A 17,840-nucleotide genomic window follows, 5' to 3' on the forward strand; every position below is an offset into this window, starting at 1 on the left:
ATTTGAAATACAATAAAAAATACAATAAATAAAATAAGTTTAACACAAAGTATCGGTATCGGATCAGTATCATCGACACCACCCTGAATTTTACTTGTTATCGAATCGGAAAGGAAATCAGTGGTATTACACATCACTAGTCTAAAATCTCAATAAAGATTACACCAAAGTACTTATTTTTAAAGTGCTGATGGTTAACAGTTGCCCCCAAAAGAAGTAAAACATAAACCCCAACATATGGCAAGGTCTGACAGACAGTTCAACTGGGGAACTTTTAAAAATCTTCAGCGCTTTGTAAGCACGTATAATTTGATTTTACAACATGCAATGGTGATAGTAATGATCATATTTACCTCTTATTTTATGACACACTGAGTAGAAGCTGATTTTCTCTGAACACACACTACGCAAATAAACACAACATTGCGTGTCAACAGGAACGGGCTTTATCCATTGAAAAGATGTCACCTTTTGATGATGTGCCTTACGCTGTATTTGATCTGTAAGCCGGGGCTTACTCTTCGGTCCTGAGTTCTGACGTCTGCTTGGAGGTACAGTCACTCCTGACATTTGGCCATGTTTGCTGGCATCACAAGCCAACCATGATGGGGTTAGCAGCTTGCACTGGAAGCGTTTGCTTGTTTAAAGTAAACACTTGATGATTTAATAGCTATCTGTGGCAGCTGGGAAGTGTTGCTTCTCAAAGAAGGGCAGCCAGATTAGCAAGACGTTTAGAAGAGGTTTGAGCGTTTAAAAGAGGGTTGCGAAGTAGTGGGAAAAGTATCTGCATGTTTTCTTTCATAAAGGCTCAAGGCTCATTAACTAGTAATGTTATATAATTGAAGTCACACAGATGTAAATAATATAAAATAAGAAATTAGAGTTTTCAAGTCTATAGTTCTCTAACTATTTGCATTATAGTAATTCCGCTATGGTTTTCTGGACTGTTAACACCAGGAGTAAAGATGAGTCCGATGCTGAGAGAAAGCAAGAAAATAAGGGAGTAGACAGAAGCTCAGCAGATGTTCACTGAGTCCTTAATTTTACTGAGGAGACAAATGAGAAACATATCAGTGATAAACCTACAAGATAGTGACTGAACTGTTGCTGAACTGGGCTGATCTTGTGCAAGAATCCCTCGACTGACTACTGGCTGCACTCCATCCCTCCACAAATTTAAAAATATTAGATCTCAAGAGTCCCATCTCCTGGTTAAATAAAGGTTAAGAGCTAAAAAACAATATGTGAACACTGAGGAATCTTCACCAAAAACAGAACTGTTAGAACAACTTAATTATATTATGTCAACTGGAACACATGATTTAATTAAGTTGTTTTTTTTAATTAACTCTGTCAGATCAGCCCAGCAGATTTCAGTTACACACAATGCACAAGTGTGCTTTCACTTAAATAAAAACAGCAACAAAATTAGGAGACGGCGTGTAATTTCAAGATATAGATAGAAACCCAGCAAATACACCACCATCACCAAAGCAGAAGACTGAATTAGAATCATTTAAAACACTGCACTAACTAAAACCAAAATACCTCTTTTTATAATGTGTCTTAATATGTGCTGAATTGTTGATAAAAAAAAATCTGCCAGGAAGGGAGGTGCTTGTGTCAAAGTGTTACAGTTCAGGAATTTCATTTCTTTTCTCCCTAAATATGTCTGGTACTCAGGTCAACATCTGTTACTTAAAAAACAGAGGGGATATATTTAGCAGAGGAACAGCTGGGTGATAATATCGAACCTCCTGGAGCATTAGACTTTAAAAACGCAGGCTGTCCTCTGTAAAGTCTTTTCCTAGGAATCAACAGTTTAAACTATTGCTTGGGAAAATTACATAGAAACTACTGGTTCACTGTATTATGATCAACCATACACGAATGCCAAGCAGATCACAATTGTCACTCTGTAATCCGTTACCCGACGCAGTCCTGCCTTTAGTAGTAGAGGAGCAGAGACAGCAGGAAAGCTGCCAGGTCCCAATGTTCTGTGTTTTCATTAGCAGGGTTAACTAGAGCTAAGTCACTGTGTGTACAAGGCTGGAGGCAGGCTTTAAAGAGCTGCGTAGACAGCCAGTCAATGCATGTGCTGTGTAGTGTTGGGCATTTTGGCTCGTATCTCGCCCTGCTGCGATAATCACCTGAGAAAAGAGAACATCTTTTTCTGAGAGGTCACGCTAACATCTGATTTGTCACATGGGTTAGAGCAGGAAGATGAAAGAAGAAGTGGAGAAGGAAAAAAACACAAGAAGAAGGGAAAAAAAAGGTCAGGAGGCAAATCAAAAAAAGCCAAAGAGAAGATGAAATGAAAAAATCAATACAGAGAAGTACAAAAAGCCTCAAATTTGTTTTGTTCAACAAGCAAACTATCTGCTTCTCTAGTCTGATGTTATCGGCAATTTCAGGGTCTAAAAAGTTGCTTCACTTTCCAAAAACACACAAACTGTGAGACACCATTAAGAGTTAAAAACGGTCCAAATTCTTTCAGCTTCAATAAAAAGATTAATGTGGCTCAACTCCCAGGTGTGACAATAAACTTTAACATGTAGTCATCCATGAAAAAAGGATCTATGATGTTTAGAAGAGCTAGAAGTTTGGTCCCAGTAACACGGTCCAGGTCCAAGAACCAGTTGGTGAACATCTGGCAACCACTGGTCGCTAAGCAAAAAGTGTGTATTCCTCTGGGATTATGTATTCCCTAGGTGCTATTAACACAGGCCTTAATACCAGTCACCATGACCCCCGGCAACTGCTGGTTACCAGAGGAAATTATGTAGTGGTTGCTGGCAGTTGCTAGTGTGAAATTAATCGCAAACAGCAAAAAGCCAGCAATCACTTGCTAACTAGTTGGGGAATGCACGTTTTTCCCCACCTACCCGAGGTTATAAGATGATCGCTGATTGGTTTCTGGGTCTGTGTGACTGAGGCCTTGGCAGGAAGCCAGCCAGCTAGCTAGAACTTTGCTATAAGTTGCTATAAATCTGGAAGTAAATGAAGATGGAAAACCAAATATCAGTGATGTTTGGACGGTTAGTGAAGTTGGGTTATACTTGGTTAGTTGGAGAGCTTTGGTTAGACTAATATATATCACAGATCGTCCCACGCACGGGGAGATCCGCGATAACTCACTAACCGAGCTTTGCCGAGTTAATGCGGTTATGGCGTTAACGTCATTTTAACGAGATTAACGCTGACAACACTAATATAAAAACATGAGCACTGGGTAGGATGAAGGTAAAATTGTCTTCAATAAAAGTAAATGTTGAGGGTCCTTGATTGGCACATTCAAACGCCATCATATAACAGGGAGTAGACACCAAAAACTGACTTTTTGGTACATCTGAGATGAGCCAATCCACAACATAAGGTTAGTCATTACCATGTTGATTGGTTTGGATTACTGGCTATGAAAAAGTCCTTAATTGTCTAAACCTTAGTAGGCCTCTGTGTGATTATTCCCTAAGCTCTTAGATGTTTTGTTTCCAGGGCTGTAGTGTACACTGTAATTTTTAAAATCTCAGTCGAATGATGTGCTACACATGAATAGCGCTAATAAAAAGAGTAGAGGCAGAGAATGATGACCAAATAGGGGGCTTGAGTCTACAAGAAAAACAACAGAGCAGCATGTTAAAAATACAAGAGTCTCATCCAACGCAGCAAACGCTTTGACTTGGACACAGTGTTGTTGTTACCGCATCGCTTAACAAGCTGAATGCCAGCACCATAGCCCCAGGAAATGAAAAGTATTATTTGATCTGCAGAGATGAGACTCTGCATATCTTTTACTCTTTTTAACCACAATGGCAAGGTGGCAGTTCAAAAGAAAAGTGGAGGAAATCAAAGGAGAAAGTCACGGGGCCCCTCAGAAAATTCAAAGGCTTAAAGCCAAATATGAAACCTTCCTCCATTTCTGCTGAGAATGGAAATCATGTTTAGAACTGGAGAATATCTGATCCAGCAAAAATAATCAGATTTCATACTGCTTCACACCGAAGGCCAAGGGGACTCAGACTCAAAAGAGCAGGCTTTTATGGACTTAACTACATACTCCAAAAAGAGGGGTGTGAGGAAGCACACATTCCACAAATGTAGATCAAAGATCCAAAAACCAATCCATTAGATCCAAAAGTTCCAGATTCAAATCCTTTTCCACTTTGTTTGTACCCAGAAGAACACAATTATAAGAAATAATGTGTGCTAAATGGGGTTCTTCATTTTGGTGGTCTGACTTTGTTAGTTTCTTTGTGTTTTTGGTTTAAATGTAATCATTTGTTGCAAAAAAAAAATCCCAAACATATTGTAGATAATACTTATAGCTCTACTAAAGAAGTTAAACTTGCAGTTTGTTCATTCATTGTTCACTTGCGGTTATAAAAACAATGAAGCACCAGCTAAGTGAAACTTCCATGATTTAGAGTTCAGTCCTGATCCACTTGTTCTTTTTAAACAGTGTTTCAAGTATGTGTGGCCATTAGTGGTTAGTGGTGGTAAAAGCCACTGGACGCCAGTGGTGGTGGTGGTTATGTAGCTTCAGTGGACAGAAGGGACATTGTGTTTGATAATAACGTTTAGCGTAACAGCCTGTGGGGAAACACATTCACAGTTTATAGCCGCAGAAGGGATCGTGTTTACCCACTTCTATGGTTTGGGGTTTCATGAACTCACCTCGCTCTTTCTTTTCCTTTGAAAAGGAGTCAAACTTCCTGCGCAGAGATTTTCTTCGCTTGTGAGTTTCTGTGGGAAGAAAGAAAAGGTCACAGTCAATACAGTTTGTTTCTGATGCTCAAGTATGTGTGTGCTTTAGTTTGAACAATGAAGTCTGTGTCACAGTTGGTCTGGGATGTCTGTCTTTTGTTAGTACATCAATGAGATTTGCCCATCACTAGCTTTTATCTGTACATGAGCCCAAATACTACCATCCATCCATCCATCCCTCCGTCCATCCATCCGTCCATCCATCCATCCTGCCCTGCAGGCCTCCTTCTGATAGCACATGTCTGAAAGAACTCACCCAGGAGGCATAGAGGGCAATGTCATTGGCCACCCCAGCTACTCCTTACTATAGAGTAAATTAGTTTTACTTCACTTCCACTGTAGATTTGCTTTTTGTTTCAGCAGTCTGTATTAAATAGAAAAAAGTCTTTATTTCTGAAAATTATTTAGTTTTTTTTCTTATTATAATATGATGTGTATTGATCAGGGAAAGAGTTACAAAGTTCAGAACAAGCGTCAGAACAAGTTTCATGACCCACGGAGAGAACACTAAAGCCTTATAAAACCAAAAAAAACCCCAAAAATAAAACAAAACTGTGTATCTAAAACCCAGCATTTAAAATGTTTTACTAAATCAATTTCTAACAGACTTACAGCATTATGTAAATATGTCACAATTTTTAATGTACTAATTTCTGATTATGAATAATTATGAATTTTCCTTTTTTGGTGGGTTTGTTAAAACCTGATTGGTTTATTGACTGTCCTCGTCTGCTTCCCTGTACATGAAAGAAGTATTTCATTGGGGCATTAAATTAGATTTAGGCTTTAAACAGCACTCGTTTGGATTTGTGTACATGAACACGAACTAATTAATTATATTTTAATGAATATTTTATGAGACCAGGCTGGTATATCAAAGGTATGTGGTGGAGTAAGTATAAATGTATTAAATCCATACTTATAACCTTGATCGTGGAAGTAATATGTCCTTTTAAACAGACACCACCAATCAGGCTCACCCTCAATATGACATTTACTTTTTCTTTTTCCTCTTCGTCTCACTTGTTATCTTCTGCTTTCACCTCTTCCTCAGTTCCAAGACGAGAACAGAACCTTTTCAATAGACTGAGTCTGTTTAGTGTTTTTGAATAGCCCACTCTGCCTAATGGCCCTTGACATGCTGGATGAAGGGAGATTTATTGTTGCATGTGTGTATCTATAAGAAAGATACAAAGAGAGGTAAATAAATCGAGGAAAAGCATCTTTGAAGATAACACGTGATTGAAAAAAAAAAGCCAAAACACAAAATGAGCTCTGCCAAAAAAGATTTTAAGACTGAAATCTACTTTAGCATGAGAAAAAAAGGATGGAGAAAAGATTTATGATGTACCTTGAAAATTCAATTTAAGGCGACACAGTACCACTAGACGCCTGTTTTTTCATGCACTTTAAATTTTGACATTTTAAATATATTTTACATAAATGTATTTGTGTCCAAAATACATATATTGTTTAGTAAAACTTCATGATCATACCCCCCACCATGCCTCGTAATTTCATAAAAGTAATGAAATCATCGTATTATAGTCAAGATTACTGATTGTTTACCGATTTAAATATTTACACATGATCCTTACACTGGTAAGCTAGCTTAATACATGATAGCTGATTGCTATACAGTTTTCTTTTTGGCTCCTGACAGTATTTCTTCATTTATAGAGGTATATAATTATATAAATATATAACTTTTTGAAAAAAAACAAAAAAACAACCTCTGTTAAAACTAAAAGACAGAAACAACAATTTCAGTTGCCCGAAGGCGCTTTATATTGTAATGCAAAGACTGTATAGACTCCTACACTTTCTATAAAATGTCTTGGTAGATATTTAGATAGATGTAATACCTCATTTTGAAATGTTTACCCTGCCTTGGTTTTTCCCCTTAATTTCAGTCAGAGCTGAAAAACAACCACTGCTGACATTTCGACTTCCTCTTCGCACCTTTTTTTTAATAAAATACTGTGAACTACATCCCCAAAACAGAAAATCTGACGGTGTGTATGTTTTGTTACAAGTGGGATATTTTTTATTTTTAGGAACTCTACAGCCTTTCACTCTGGCTGGGTTTGTGTGGACGAAGCCTTTGTTTGCTTTAGCAAAGCTGCTGTTTAGAAATCACTAATTCAAAGTCAGGCCTTTTCCCTATTAAGGAATCACTGCTGTTACCTTCATGGCAAGTAATGCTGTCCGGCATGTTTGTGGCACTTTTAAGTACGGACATTCTTTTCCCTCTTTTTTTCCTGCTTTAATCAAAAAAATAAGGAAAAAACTGAAAGTAGCAGGGAGCAGATGAAGACTGCTGTGTGCTGCTGGGATAAAGAGGTCAAATTCTCATGACTGCAGGAAATTAAAGTTTATTTCCAAAGCACACAGCCCCTCCCATTGAACGCACGCCTCATCCAGCTGAGGCTGATCTGCTACTGATGAGTGTGTGCATGTACATGTGTATGATTACGTAATGCACATTCACAGGGCGCTAAGGTGACAGACAAGACAAAAACAAAGAGGGGATAAACAGCCCAGACTTTGATGTGTAAAAGACTCGACTGCTTTCCTGCGCTCCGACTGAAGATGTTTGACAGAGGAAATCAAGGAAAATGATGCATTCAATGTCAATTGCAGGTATTTAACATCTCCTGCAGGCCTAATGAACAACCAGAAACATTTCATGCATGTTGTTACCTCTGCCAGATCTAGTTTACAATCTATGACTGCCCACTTAAGAAGTGCAGACGTGCAGGTACAGCGTTTAAATACATTCTGTAAGATGAGCAGTTACTGCTTCAACAAATCTGCTGATGTTACTTCAGAACCTCAATGTCACACTATTTGTCTGAGCTGATTGTTAAACAGGCCATCTTTATTTATAACTGATGAACAGACGCATGGCTACTGTTTTTGATTTTATCTCCTAACCCCAGTTTACTATCCCATTTTAGTTGTTTGTTTGTCTCTTCACCATTTTAGCTCTGACTGATGTTAGCAGCCCCTGAGGTCAAGTGTGCCGGATGCAGGGGGGCAAGGGACCACTGAATCCTTCCCATCTACTCCAAGACTTCTGGTAAAATAATTCAGGAATCGCAGAACAGGCACGTGTCCTTTTGTTTACTTCTTATTTGTGAGTAATACCACTGTGACTTTGAACTGGAGCAATACTGGCAGGACAGATGCTGTGGTTTCAGTTGCGTTAGCCGATTGTTAGGTTCGCTTAATTATGTTCTTAGAGCCTTAAAAAAACATCAGATCATACATGCACAATGACCATGGCTGCAATAATATGAGTCAATTGCCTCAAACAGCCCATACTTTAAGTAATGTTTCCCTCTCTGGTGTTCTTTTTTTCATGTGTTGCAGGCATAGGAACCAAATGCAAAACTAACATAAACATAAGCAGGAAACACAGAGGCAAGTAGCTGACACTGGGGATGGGTTGATAGATGTTTCAAACACTGCTCCAAAGTGTGGTTAAAAACACCCATGTCACATGACCATGGCTACATGTCACCGTGGTGACAGGTCTCTCAAATCACACTGACTGCCTGTATCCTCATTATATACTGCCACTATCTACTCAGCTGCTCCTTGACACAAGTATCAGCCAATCAGCTCTGTGCATTTAGATGATAGCTGATGAGGCCAGAGGAGAATGGCCAGACTGCTTTAAGGTGATAAGAAGGTAGGCAACATTAACTCAAATAACTACTTGTGCATACAAAGGTATGCAGAAGAGCATCTCTGAAAATAAAACAAGGTAAACTTTGAAAGGGATGTGCTGCAGCAGCAGAGACCACAAAGTGTGTAACTCCCGTCAACTAAGAAAAGAGAACTGAGGCTAGTGAGGCGATGTTTTATCAGGCAACAGAGCATCATTTAAACTCCAGCCTAAGTATTATTGCTGACCACATCCATCCCTTTATGACCACAGTGTCCCATCTTCTGATGGCTGCTTCCAGCAGGATAACAAATCATGTCACAAAACTCAAATCATCTCAGACTGCTTTGTTGAACACGACAATGAGTTCACTGTACTCAAATGGCCTCCACAGTCACATGATCTCAAGCGAATAGAGCACCTTCGGGATGTGGTGGAACGGGAGATTAGCATCATGGATGTGCAGCCCATAAATCTGCAGCAACTGTGGGATTCTGTCATGTCAGTGTTTCCATGTTTCCAGCATTTTGTTGAATTAAGACAGTTCTGAAGTCCAATGCGGACCAACCCAGTACTAACAAGGAGTAACCAGTGAAGCAGCCCGTGCTCATATATGTCAGATTATCAAAGCATTTAAAGTTTTTACTCTTTTTAATGGATAACTTTTTATATCTTGGTGCTGTATACCTGACTAGAAAATCATCATCTCAAAGATGCTCACCTGGTTTAATAAATATTTAAGGATCGTAAGCACAAATCCAACTATAGGTAAAAAACCAAGAGTTTTAAATGTAAATAGGACAGACTGAAATGATCCAGGGAAGTAATAAAAGGACAAAAAAACAGCAGGAAAACGAGAGGAAGTGGAGAGCGAGTTAGTTTGCAGTCCCTGCAGAGCAGCGACTCATAAAACAGGGCATGAGAATGAACTCCAGACCACACCAAATAAGAGAAAAATCTGTCACACAAGTACCAACACATTTCACAAAGAATTCCTTGGACCCTGCCAGCAAAACTAAAAACCACACTTGTGATGCATAAAACATTCAAATACCCGCATACGGGGGCCACGCACGAAAATAAATGGAGAGTGACATATACAAACTGTATAAACACACTGGAGAAGGTTTATGGGAGCGATTTGTCCTTCAGTTCCAGCAGGATGAAGCACCCAGAGAATAAAGGGAGCGGGGACATGGAGAGAAAAGTGAGATGAAACGCGAGGAATGAAAACACGTACGGAGATGGGGAGGGGGAAAAAAAGCAACAAAAGACGGACTGGAGGGAGGGAGTGAGCGCAACGGGAGGTGATGCTGAGACTGTAATAGACTGGGTGGCCTGGAGAGATTACAGCCCAGGGGAGAAACCGAGGAAGAATATTCCCACACTTACTCAGAGAGCACTTTGTCTGTGAGACGGGCAGAGGAAACTGTCTCACAGGACACAAAAAATGACAGCCATTTTAACTTTTACTGATCCAATTTGGAGCTTAGAGAATCTTGGAGACTGAGATGTGTGAGAGCTGAAGGAGTCATTTTTAAGGCGGATAAAATGAGCTTTTCTAAGCTCGTCACAGTTTTTCATAGATAGCAGCAGCCTGTTTTCTTTTTCCAGATTACATGTATTAATAACTGTATTACGTCACCTATAAGCATAAATACACTGTGAGCTTTTAGTTCATTTACACATGCACTTATATGGTCATTTACTACAAATAAAACAGTCTGTTAGGTTAAATAATCGATTTACGTTCTGCTTTTCTTACACAAACCTCTCCGGTTAATTAAGTTCTTCACATCTGCTGCCGCTGCTGCTCATTACCTGAAAAGTTGACTTCATAAAGAAACAAGGAAAGTATGAGCGTGAGCTGTTTTACAAGCTGCACACCGTCTCGCTCTCACTGGGTTTACGTATCTTGGAGGAAACTGTTTGGGTCGGTGAGTCTGCTGTTTACAACATCACTAAATCAAAGCCGGCTCTTTTTCAGGAGCACAAGGCATTTAAAGCAGCCAAGTTTATTTCGTCCACGTGGGATATTTGTGAAGTTTATGTTGGAGCATTAAAATAACATATGCTAAGGACATCTACCATGATAGTAGTGATCACCACGGGGGGGAAAAAGGACAAAAACAAGTAAGAAAACCGACGGTATAAAGTGAATTAGTCATCTTTCCCATTAACGTTACTGTTTAATTGAACCCTGACCTGATGGGACAAACACACATATGAACAAGAGAGAAGAACAAGATTTCCCAAAAGCACGGAGCACGGGGAGTCTCACAGGATGTGTCATACATTAGAAACATTATCTGCTAAAAGTAGATTTTCTTGGGGCATTAATATCAAAACAAGTGTTCACTCTAAAGTGTATTTACATTGTAAGGGCATAAAACGTGACTCACAACATGGGTAACATATGCGTTACGAAGGTTCCTCTCTTGTGAGACTTTAAGTAATGCGAGAAGCCAATAAATTTGTAACAGAGCATTGGACAGACTAAACAAGGTCCCAGTGAGCAACAATGATAACATTAGATGAGCAAAAGTAGCGTTTTACGTCATAACATCATTAAAAGATTACTGGACAAATTTCCATTATATTAGCGCAAAACATTGACGTAGAAGTTCACTTACAGATGCTTAATCTTATGCTAAACATAGCTAAAAATGTCCTTTTTTTACAAGGGTAATCACAATATGTGTTGCCTAAAGTCAGAAGTTTCCAGGGCGTCTTCACACTAAATTCCACCACACATACTTATTTTGGACATGTGTGAAAATCCGAAAGAGCTGCTGAAAGAAATAGACTTTGAGTTTGTTTTGGATGCCTCAGATGTTTGTCAGACATCCAGAGAGTGGACATCTAGTGAGCGAATAGACCTTCAAACAAAGCCTTGTATGTACAGATACCCAGATACTTCAGTGAACAACCAAAACACCCACACATTTGAAACTTTTGAAGCTGATTTAAACATCTAAAGACCTCCAACAAAAGGTCCTGAACTTTGTAGATCAGTCAAATGCAGAAAGTTTAAATATCCACAGACGTCATGAATGTTTCTGTCCAATGCTGGGTTCCCCTCTCCTTATGTTATCACCGCTACAAACAATGAGTGAGGAAAACAAAAACAAATACAGCTTAGAAGGCACACTTTGAATCTGTTGAGCTGCAGTGGGGACCGACAAATTTAATGAGAAAAGAAAACTGACACCTAGCAAACTTTAAACATTTAATCCGATCCATTTAGAGAAAAGAAATCATACATCATATATTTGAGCATATTTATTTGTTATATGAATATTAAAAGACGGTGCAGCTGGTGTTACCAGTTCTCCAATGCAGTCAATAGACTTTAAAAGATGGCCACTTGATGTCTCCTGATGAATAAAGAGATCCCGACAGAAAATCTCATGCTGGGCATTTTTGAATCTGACCAACCAAGGGTTAGCCATTTGGTTATCGTTAGATGTGCCTGTTTGCGTATCCTGTTTTTCCTCTATTTCATTCTAATAGTGACTACAATTTACTAAATGAACAAATATTTTATTAAATAAGACTTTAAACTAACAACTGAGACCGTAAACTCATTGAGAAAATTTACTGAGATGAAGGGCGAGGAGGCAGATTTCGTCTAGATTTCGTCTATCTTTCTGTGCAGCTGGGTTTGTTTTGGCAACCACAGAATTTACGTTTATGGCAATTTTCAGGCAGCCACATCCATCGTTTATGTGAAGATTGAATCACAGCTAGGCCAGTATAAAACCTGCAGGTAAAAAGGGCAATGCAGGTATTGTTTTATTTAAATATGCTCAAGTTAAAGCAGCTAATTCAGAAGGTCTCATGCAGTGGAACCTATAAAAACCTCATGGGACTTTAAACGACGCAGAAAATGGGAGAATTTTTTTCCCCATGTATTCATGTGTGGATTGTAAATAGTTAAATAGTTCCTCCTATTATGTCGTAAGAAACTGGGACTGTTGTGGAGGGCCGCTCAGATAAGTGCGGCTCTCTACAACGGTCCAAGCTTCTTATGTGGGCCATTGGAAAAATGAATTCTCCACTCGTGCTTTGGATAATTTTAGGCATGAAATTAAGGTGAATTAAATGACACTTTTTTCATTAACACAGGAATTTTGTTTACAAAAAATCTCCACAAGGGCCTGTAGGCCCATTTTGGTGCATGCATGCATTGTGAAAAGTTGCAGAAGTAAAGTGGTCATATCCCATTTGTAAATTTTATACTCGAGGGGAATTGAAAAGCCCTTGATATAATTGAGCTCCACTGTTTATTTGAAATCTTAAGTATACCCAGCCTCAATCAGCGACGTGGTCAAAGTTGAGGAGGTCGAAGGGTTAATAACCCTGCAAGAGAACAGTAGTATGGGAGAGAGCTTCTGAGTCTGAGAAAAGAGGCTTACATACCAGCTGGTCTCACAGGCGAAAAGCCACCAACAGATCCTGCTCATACAAAGACACCAGTTGAACAATCAGTCATATTTCCTCAGCATCAGCCCCAGTGATCCTCCTGACCTCACTGACCCTACCAGCCTCAATAAACACAAGAGGAAACCTCCTGGTCTGCAGTCTGTGAGGTGTGGGAGGGATTTGCAGTTTATTAGTGAATCTAGCCCACTTTATTAGATGGATTGAGTCCTTCAGAGTTCAAAAGGGTACACAAGATTTGCCAAAGGTGGAGAAAAAGTCCAATGGCAAGATGAGAAATGCAAGTAAACAGGAGCGGGGGGAAAGCATTGTGTTTTCCACTGCTGATGTTATCAGAGATTCATCGAACATGTAGGTCTAATGTAAGACTAAGAAAACCAAGCACCACCAAAGCCTGAATTTGGGCAACTCACTGTGGCAAGAATTAATTTAAACTACATGAAACACTGCTATATCACTTTGTCTCCTTCACCACCACCTTTACAATTCAGTTCAGATACAGTTTGTAAAATATCAGCAGTATATGTCAGTGTACAGCAGATTGCACTGTAATTTGGTTTTCTTACTCCTCCCAATTCAAGTCCATAACCCTTGACACAGTGGGCACCTTCCTCTGTAAGTAAGTATAGCCTGTCAGTCTAATGTTTCCATTAGTCAACAATTTGTGTCCATGTCTGTTTTGTTCTGTCTGATGACAGCGATGCTGACGTGAGTTGCTAACTTTTCTCTTGCTAAGAGCTGCTGTTAGCTGTTGTTTTTGTTACTGTTAGCTGCTTTTAGCCAGCACTGGTGAAACTTTCTTTGAAGTAGATCAAACCTTATTGGATTCGGATACTCACTCAATAAACTCTGATGCAATGTGAGAATTTAACTTTTTATAAGAGGTAAAGTGTGATTTTTAAGCTACTCGAGCCTAACGTTAGCTGGCATAATTTTAGGTAATGTTAGCTAGCGTTAGCTAATGTTAGCTTATAACCAGCTGTTATTGTTGGTTAGCTGGCTTCTTGTCATCTCTTTAAATGGCAACAACGCACAGGTTACAACCCCTGTTAATGTGCTGACATTTGAACCTATGCTTCATCAGTCACCATTTTTACATTGTTACACAAAAACTAAATAGCCATATCTGGAAAACCTACACCCCTGTAAAAGCAGTGTTTATGCAACACTACTGCATAAATCAAGTGTATTAACATTCAACAATTCGTCCACAATTGTGGGAGTTCCTGCTGCAACAGGTGTCTCCCATAGCACATTTTGCCATAATGACTCACACCAGGACAGCTCCACAAGTTTAAAATCAAAAACAAAACAATACCAGCTAGACTATGACTTGGAAACAGCAGTACTGGTCAGTGGTTTAAGAAGTGAATATTACCCAGCTATCTCATATCATCACCCCTAGCGGTGGGAAAAAAGACAAATCATGACCCTATCCAATGCTATTTGAGATAAAGAGTCAATTAACAGAAATCACGTTGCCTCCCTTTCCCCTTCCTTATCAATCTGACACCCTGGATTCCGTTCCAGATGATCCTTAATGTCTTCCTGCTTTATGCTCATTCCTCAGATTCACAGACAGGCTGTTATGGCTCCCCTGGCAGGCTGAGTTGTTGTTTTTGCTTTAGGGCAATTCAGTCTAAGTTTCTAAAGGAGTGTGGCTAACCAAACTGGCGCCATACTCACCAGGTCATCGTGAACTTTTATTCTCAAACCTCAAGGAGACCAATCCGCCTCACCACCAAGACTGACTAATGAAATTTAACTGCATTAAATTGGCTGCAATGGTCACAAAAACAAAGTTGTCCTTCATCAGTTTCACTATTCTGGGAAGCTATTGTAATGGAGTAACTATCATGCCCTGTCCCTATGAATTTAATGGCCTGACATAGCATTTTTTCATGTTTTTAAACCTTTACCTCCTAGCCTTCCCTACTAGGGACTGTGCCAAATTTTAAAAAATGATTTGCAACTTAAATGCTATTTCAGAAATCAACAGAAACACAAAAATACTCTGGTAACACTTGAACTCTGGCTATCACATGTTTATGCAAGTTTACAAAGTTTAGGCCCATTTCCAAACAATTACTTTCCCATGTGACTTAACAGCATTCTGAATTATGTGTCAGAGGAAACTGATTTTCTCTCAGATTGGGTTTATTTGTTATGTTTCACAATTACTTAAGTAACTTATTTACTATTTATAGTTTAGCTTTTCTAAAGTCGCCCATTTTCAGTAAACCAATAAAATGTAAGTCGGGGTAGGGCTTGGCAGCCTGGAAACCCAGAAAGTAGATGTTATTCTTCCATGATGGTCAATGTAACGAAGGGTGTCTTTTAACTCAAATAATGCTGCTTTTTTTTATTAAAAAAATGGAACCAAATCCTTTTGATGCCTCAAAACCAGTAAAACCTAATACTATGAAACCTAGGTAATAAGGAGGTAGATGTGACTAAGAAGGATAATCCTCAAGACTTTTATATCCTCCTGAGAACCAAGGAGAAAAGAATCTTCCCATTTAACTTTTTTATGATTTCCTGCCTCTTTGGAGCTAAAAGAAGCCACCCAAACACATGACATATTAATATAAAGCCCAGGATGTCCTCTATTTAGTGCCTCAGGAGTTAGTAGGGTAGTTCAAATAAGTCAGAAGATACAGACTAAAAACAAATGCCCATTACAGAGGACATAAATGAATAGGCTGGTTTCTCAGGATGATATGGGAGACAAAGGTTCAACTTCCATCACGCCCACTTTTGTTTAGTCCCAGATTTCATCAGTCCAAATTCTTTCGGGTAAAGATCAAATATGTACGCCTTAAACTAACTATTTTTTAAAATCTTGAATATTTGAGCCTCCAAATCAATAAAGGTAGTATATGAGTGCTAAAAATTAATGGAAGTACTTTGGAAAATATTGAGGAATCCAGTTAAGAAATCAGTTTACACTCAACCACCATCAGATCCTTTAGAAACACCATCTCTGTCCTTCTCCCTTACCTTTAGGGATGCTGATCTTGAAGTCCAGGTCCCTCTCCTCCAGGTGGTACAAAGCGACTTCCTGTAACCTGGCTCGCTCCAGCTCCGATAGGCTCTGGATGGGAACTGGCTGTAACCGCACGCTCTGTCCCAACATGGTGGCCCACGTGTGATCCCCCTGCAGAGAAAAGAGATGGTTAAAGGATACAGAGGACACAAAAATACCTATAGAAACACAAGCCATTAATCAACGGGTACCAGATGGTCTTCAAACTAAAATGCAAAACAAAAATCTCCACTGACATGCAATCTCTGACCATTGCCAACCAACCATCAACTACTTAAAGGCAAAAAAATCTTCAAAAGCAAAAACAGAGCATTCAGCTGTGAGTAAGCACACATTTATGTGCTTTGTTTTTCTCACTGTGTAACAAGATAAAAAAAGAGACCATGTTTCCCATCAAAAAAGTCAGCGTGTTCATTTGTTTTCACTAGTCTTAAGCTTGTATTTATTTTTATTCTTAGCCTTTTATTACAAAAACCTATTGTGATGCACTTTTTGTCTGTTGACCTTGAGATCTTTGCACAGTGAAAGCTCATTAAATCTCTGCAGACACAACCTGACCTTTTAAAAAAGGGGGAAATCCACAAGTTTAACACAGGAAGCCTGCATTTGTCAGAACAACAAACCTAAATTACATTGCACATTTTATACTAAGTCTTTCATGGCTCTAGATGAGCCTGTTTATAAGGTTTATTGGGGCCAATCTTGGTTATAAAACTGCTTGATTAAAAAAAATAACTCAACTTTAGTAATTTTGAAGAATAACCCTTTCTAATTCATACAAAAAAAACAAAACAAACAAACAAAGGAAACTAAAAACATTGTATCAAGGATTTCTACTGTTTTACTTAGTGAGGTTTAATCTACGAACATTTTCAGCTTTTTTCTGCTTGAAGGCAACATGCTAATAATATTGGTGCATCAATAAATGGAAGTACTATAAGAAGTAAACATTACCAACTGCAACTCCAGATTAGTCTGCTTTACTGTATCTCATATTGATAAAATGTTATTAATCAAAAGGTATTACGATTTCTTTTAATCTATCTTTGCTTAGAGCCTACATACCCCCTTAATTCTCTAGCAGGCAGCCAAACATCTTTGCAGCGAGCACTGAATAAAGCTGGAAAATATAGATTATACAGCAGTTTACGAACAGGACCTGACCTTGAATGGACAAATGAGGAAATGAAATCTGGTTTTAAAAATGAATTTTCACCTTTCCTCATTTAAATATTTATCCTCTGAAAAATTATTTAAAAACACACCACACTATCAATGCCCTAGCAATGTCGCAATGACCATTTCAAGGTGGGAATTTTACTTTTTTAAGTAACTTGGAGGGATTGAGGAAACAGCAGTTTTCACATTTTTGTGATTTTTTCCCCTAACCTTAACCTGTATTATTTAATGTAAGTAAGGCTTTTTTGTCCATTGTGGCATCAGTTTGAAGCCCAAAATATTAAAATGCTACTATCTCTGTAAGGTGGTAAGATTGAACTGCACAGTTTAAACACAAAGTCACAGATGGTATACATTGTACACACACTATAAATTCTCATGCTCCTTAGTTTACTTGAAGGCCCGAAGTGTTTAAGAAGTACTTCTTTGCTGTGGTAAACATTTCAGTGGTTGAGACACAGTCACAGATCGAATAAGCATTAGCTTAAAGTCTTTTGAAGGCATAGTAAGTGTTAGGGCTGATCCCAGTTTCTCTTTGGAAATGTGGAGAACATTCAATTTTAACCTCAACACGGTTTACCTTCTACTAGATTCTCACCGAGCAGCAGGTAGGAGGGCAAGGAGCTAAATCACTGAGCTAATAAATAAGGATGGAGATGGAAAGTAGAAGAAGAATGGAAGAATCAAGAGATTTTAAGAGATGCTAAGAAAACAGGAAAAACAATATTAAGTGAA

The 17,840-nt window shown here is 38.7% G+C and overlaps 1 protein-coding gene across 3 annotated transcripts in view; it reads right to left on the reverse strand.

Moving 5' to 3' along the window:
• arhgap36 (Rho GTPase activating protein 36) overlaps positions 1-17,840 on the reverse strand; it is a 75,085-nt gene that overhangs the window by 17,958 nt on the left and 39,287 nt on the right. For all 3 annotated transcript variants that reach the window (XM_063469450.1, XM_063469452.1, XM_063469451.1), the window contains exons 2-3: positions 15,881-16,037; positions 4,675-4,743 (exon numbers count right to left, since the gene is read on the reverse strand). In XM_063469450.1, the coding sequence (XP_063325520.1) occupies positions 4,675-4,743; positions 15,881-16,037 (226 nt within the window). The remainder of the gene's footprint in view (positions 1-4,674; positions 4,744-15,880; positions 16,038-17,840) is intronic.

Source organism: Pelmatolapia mariae, linkage group LG3_W (assembly GCF_036321145.2).
Source record: "Pelmatolapia mariae isolate MD_Pm_ZW linkage group LG3_W, Pm_UMD_F_2, whole genome shotgun sequence".
Taxonomy (NCBI): domain Eukaryota; kingdom Metazoa; phylum Chordata; class Actinopteri; order Cichliformes; family Cichlidae; genus Pelmatolapia; species Pelmatolapia mariae.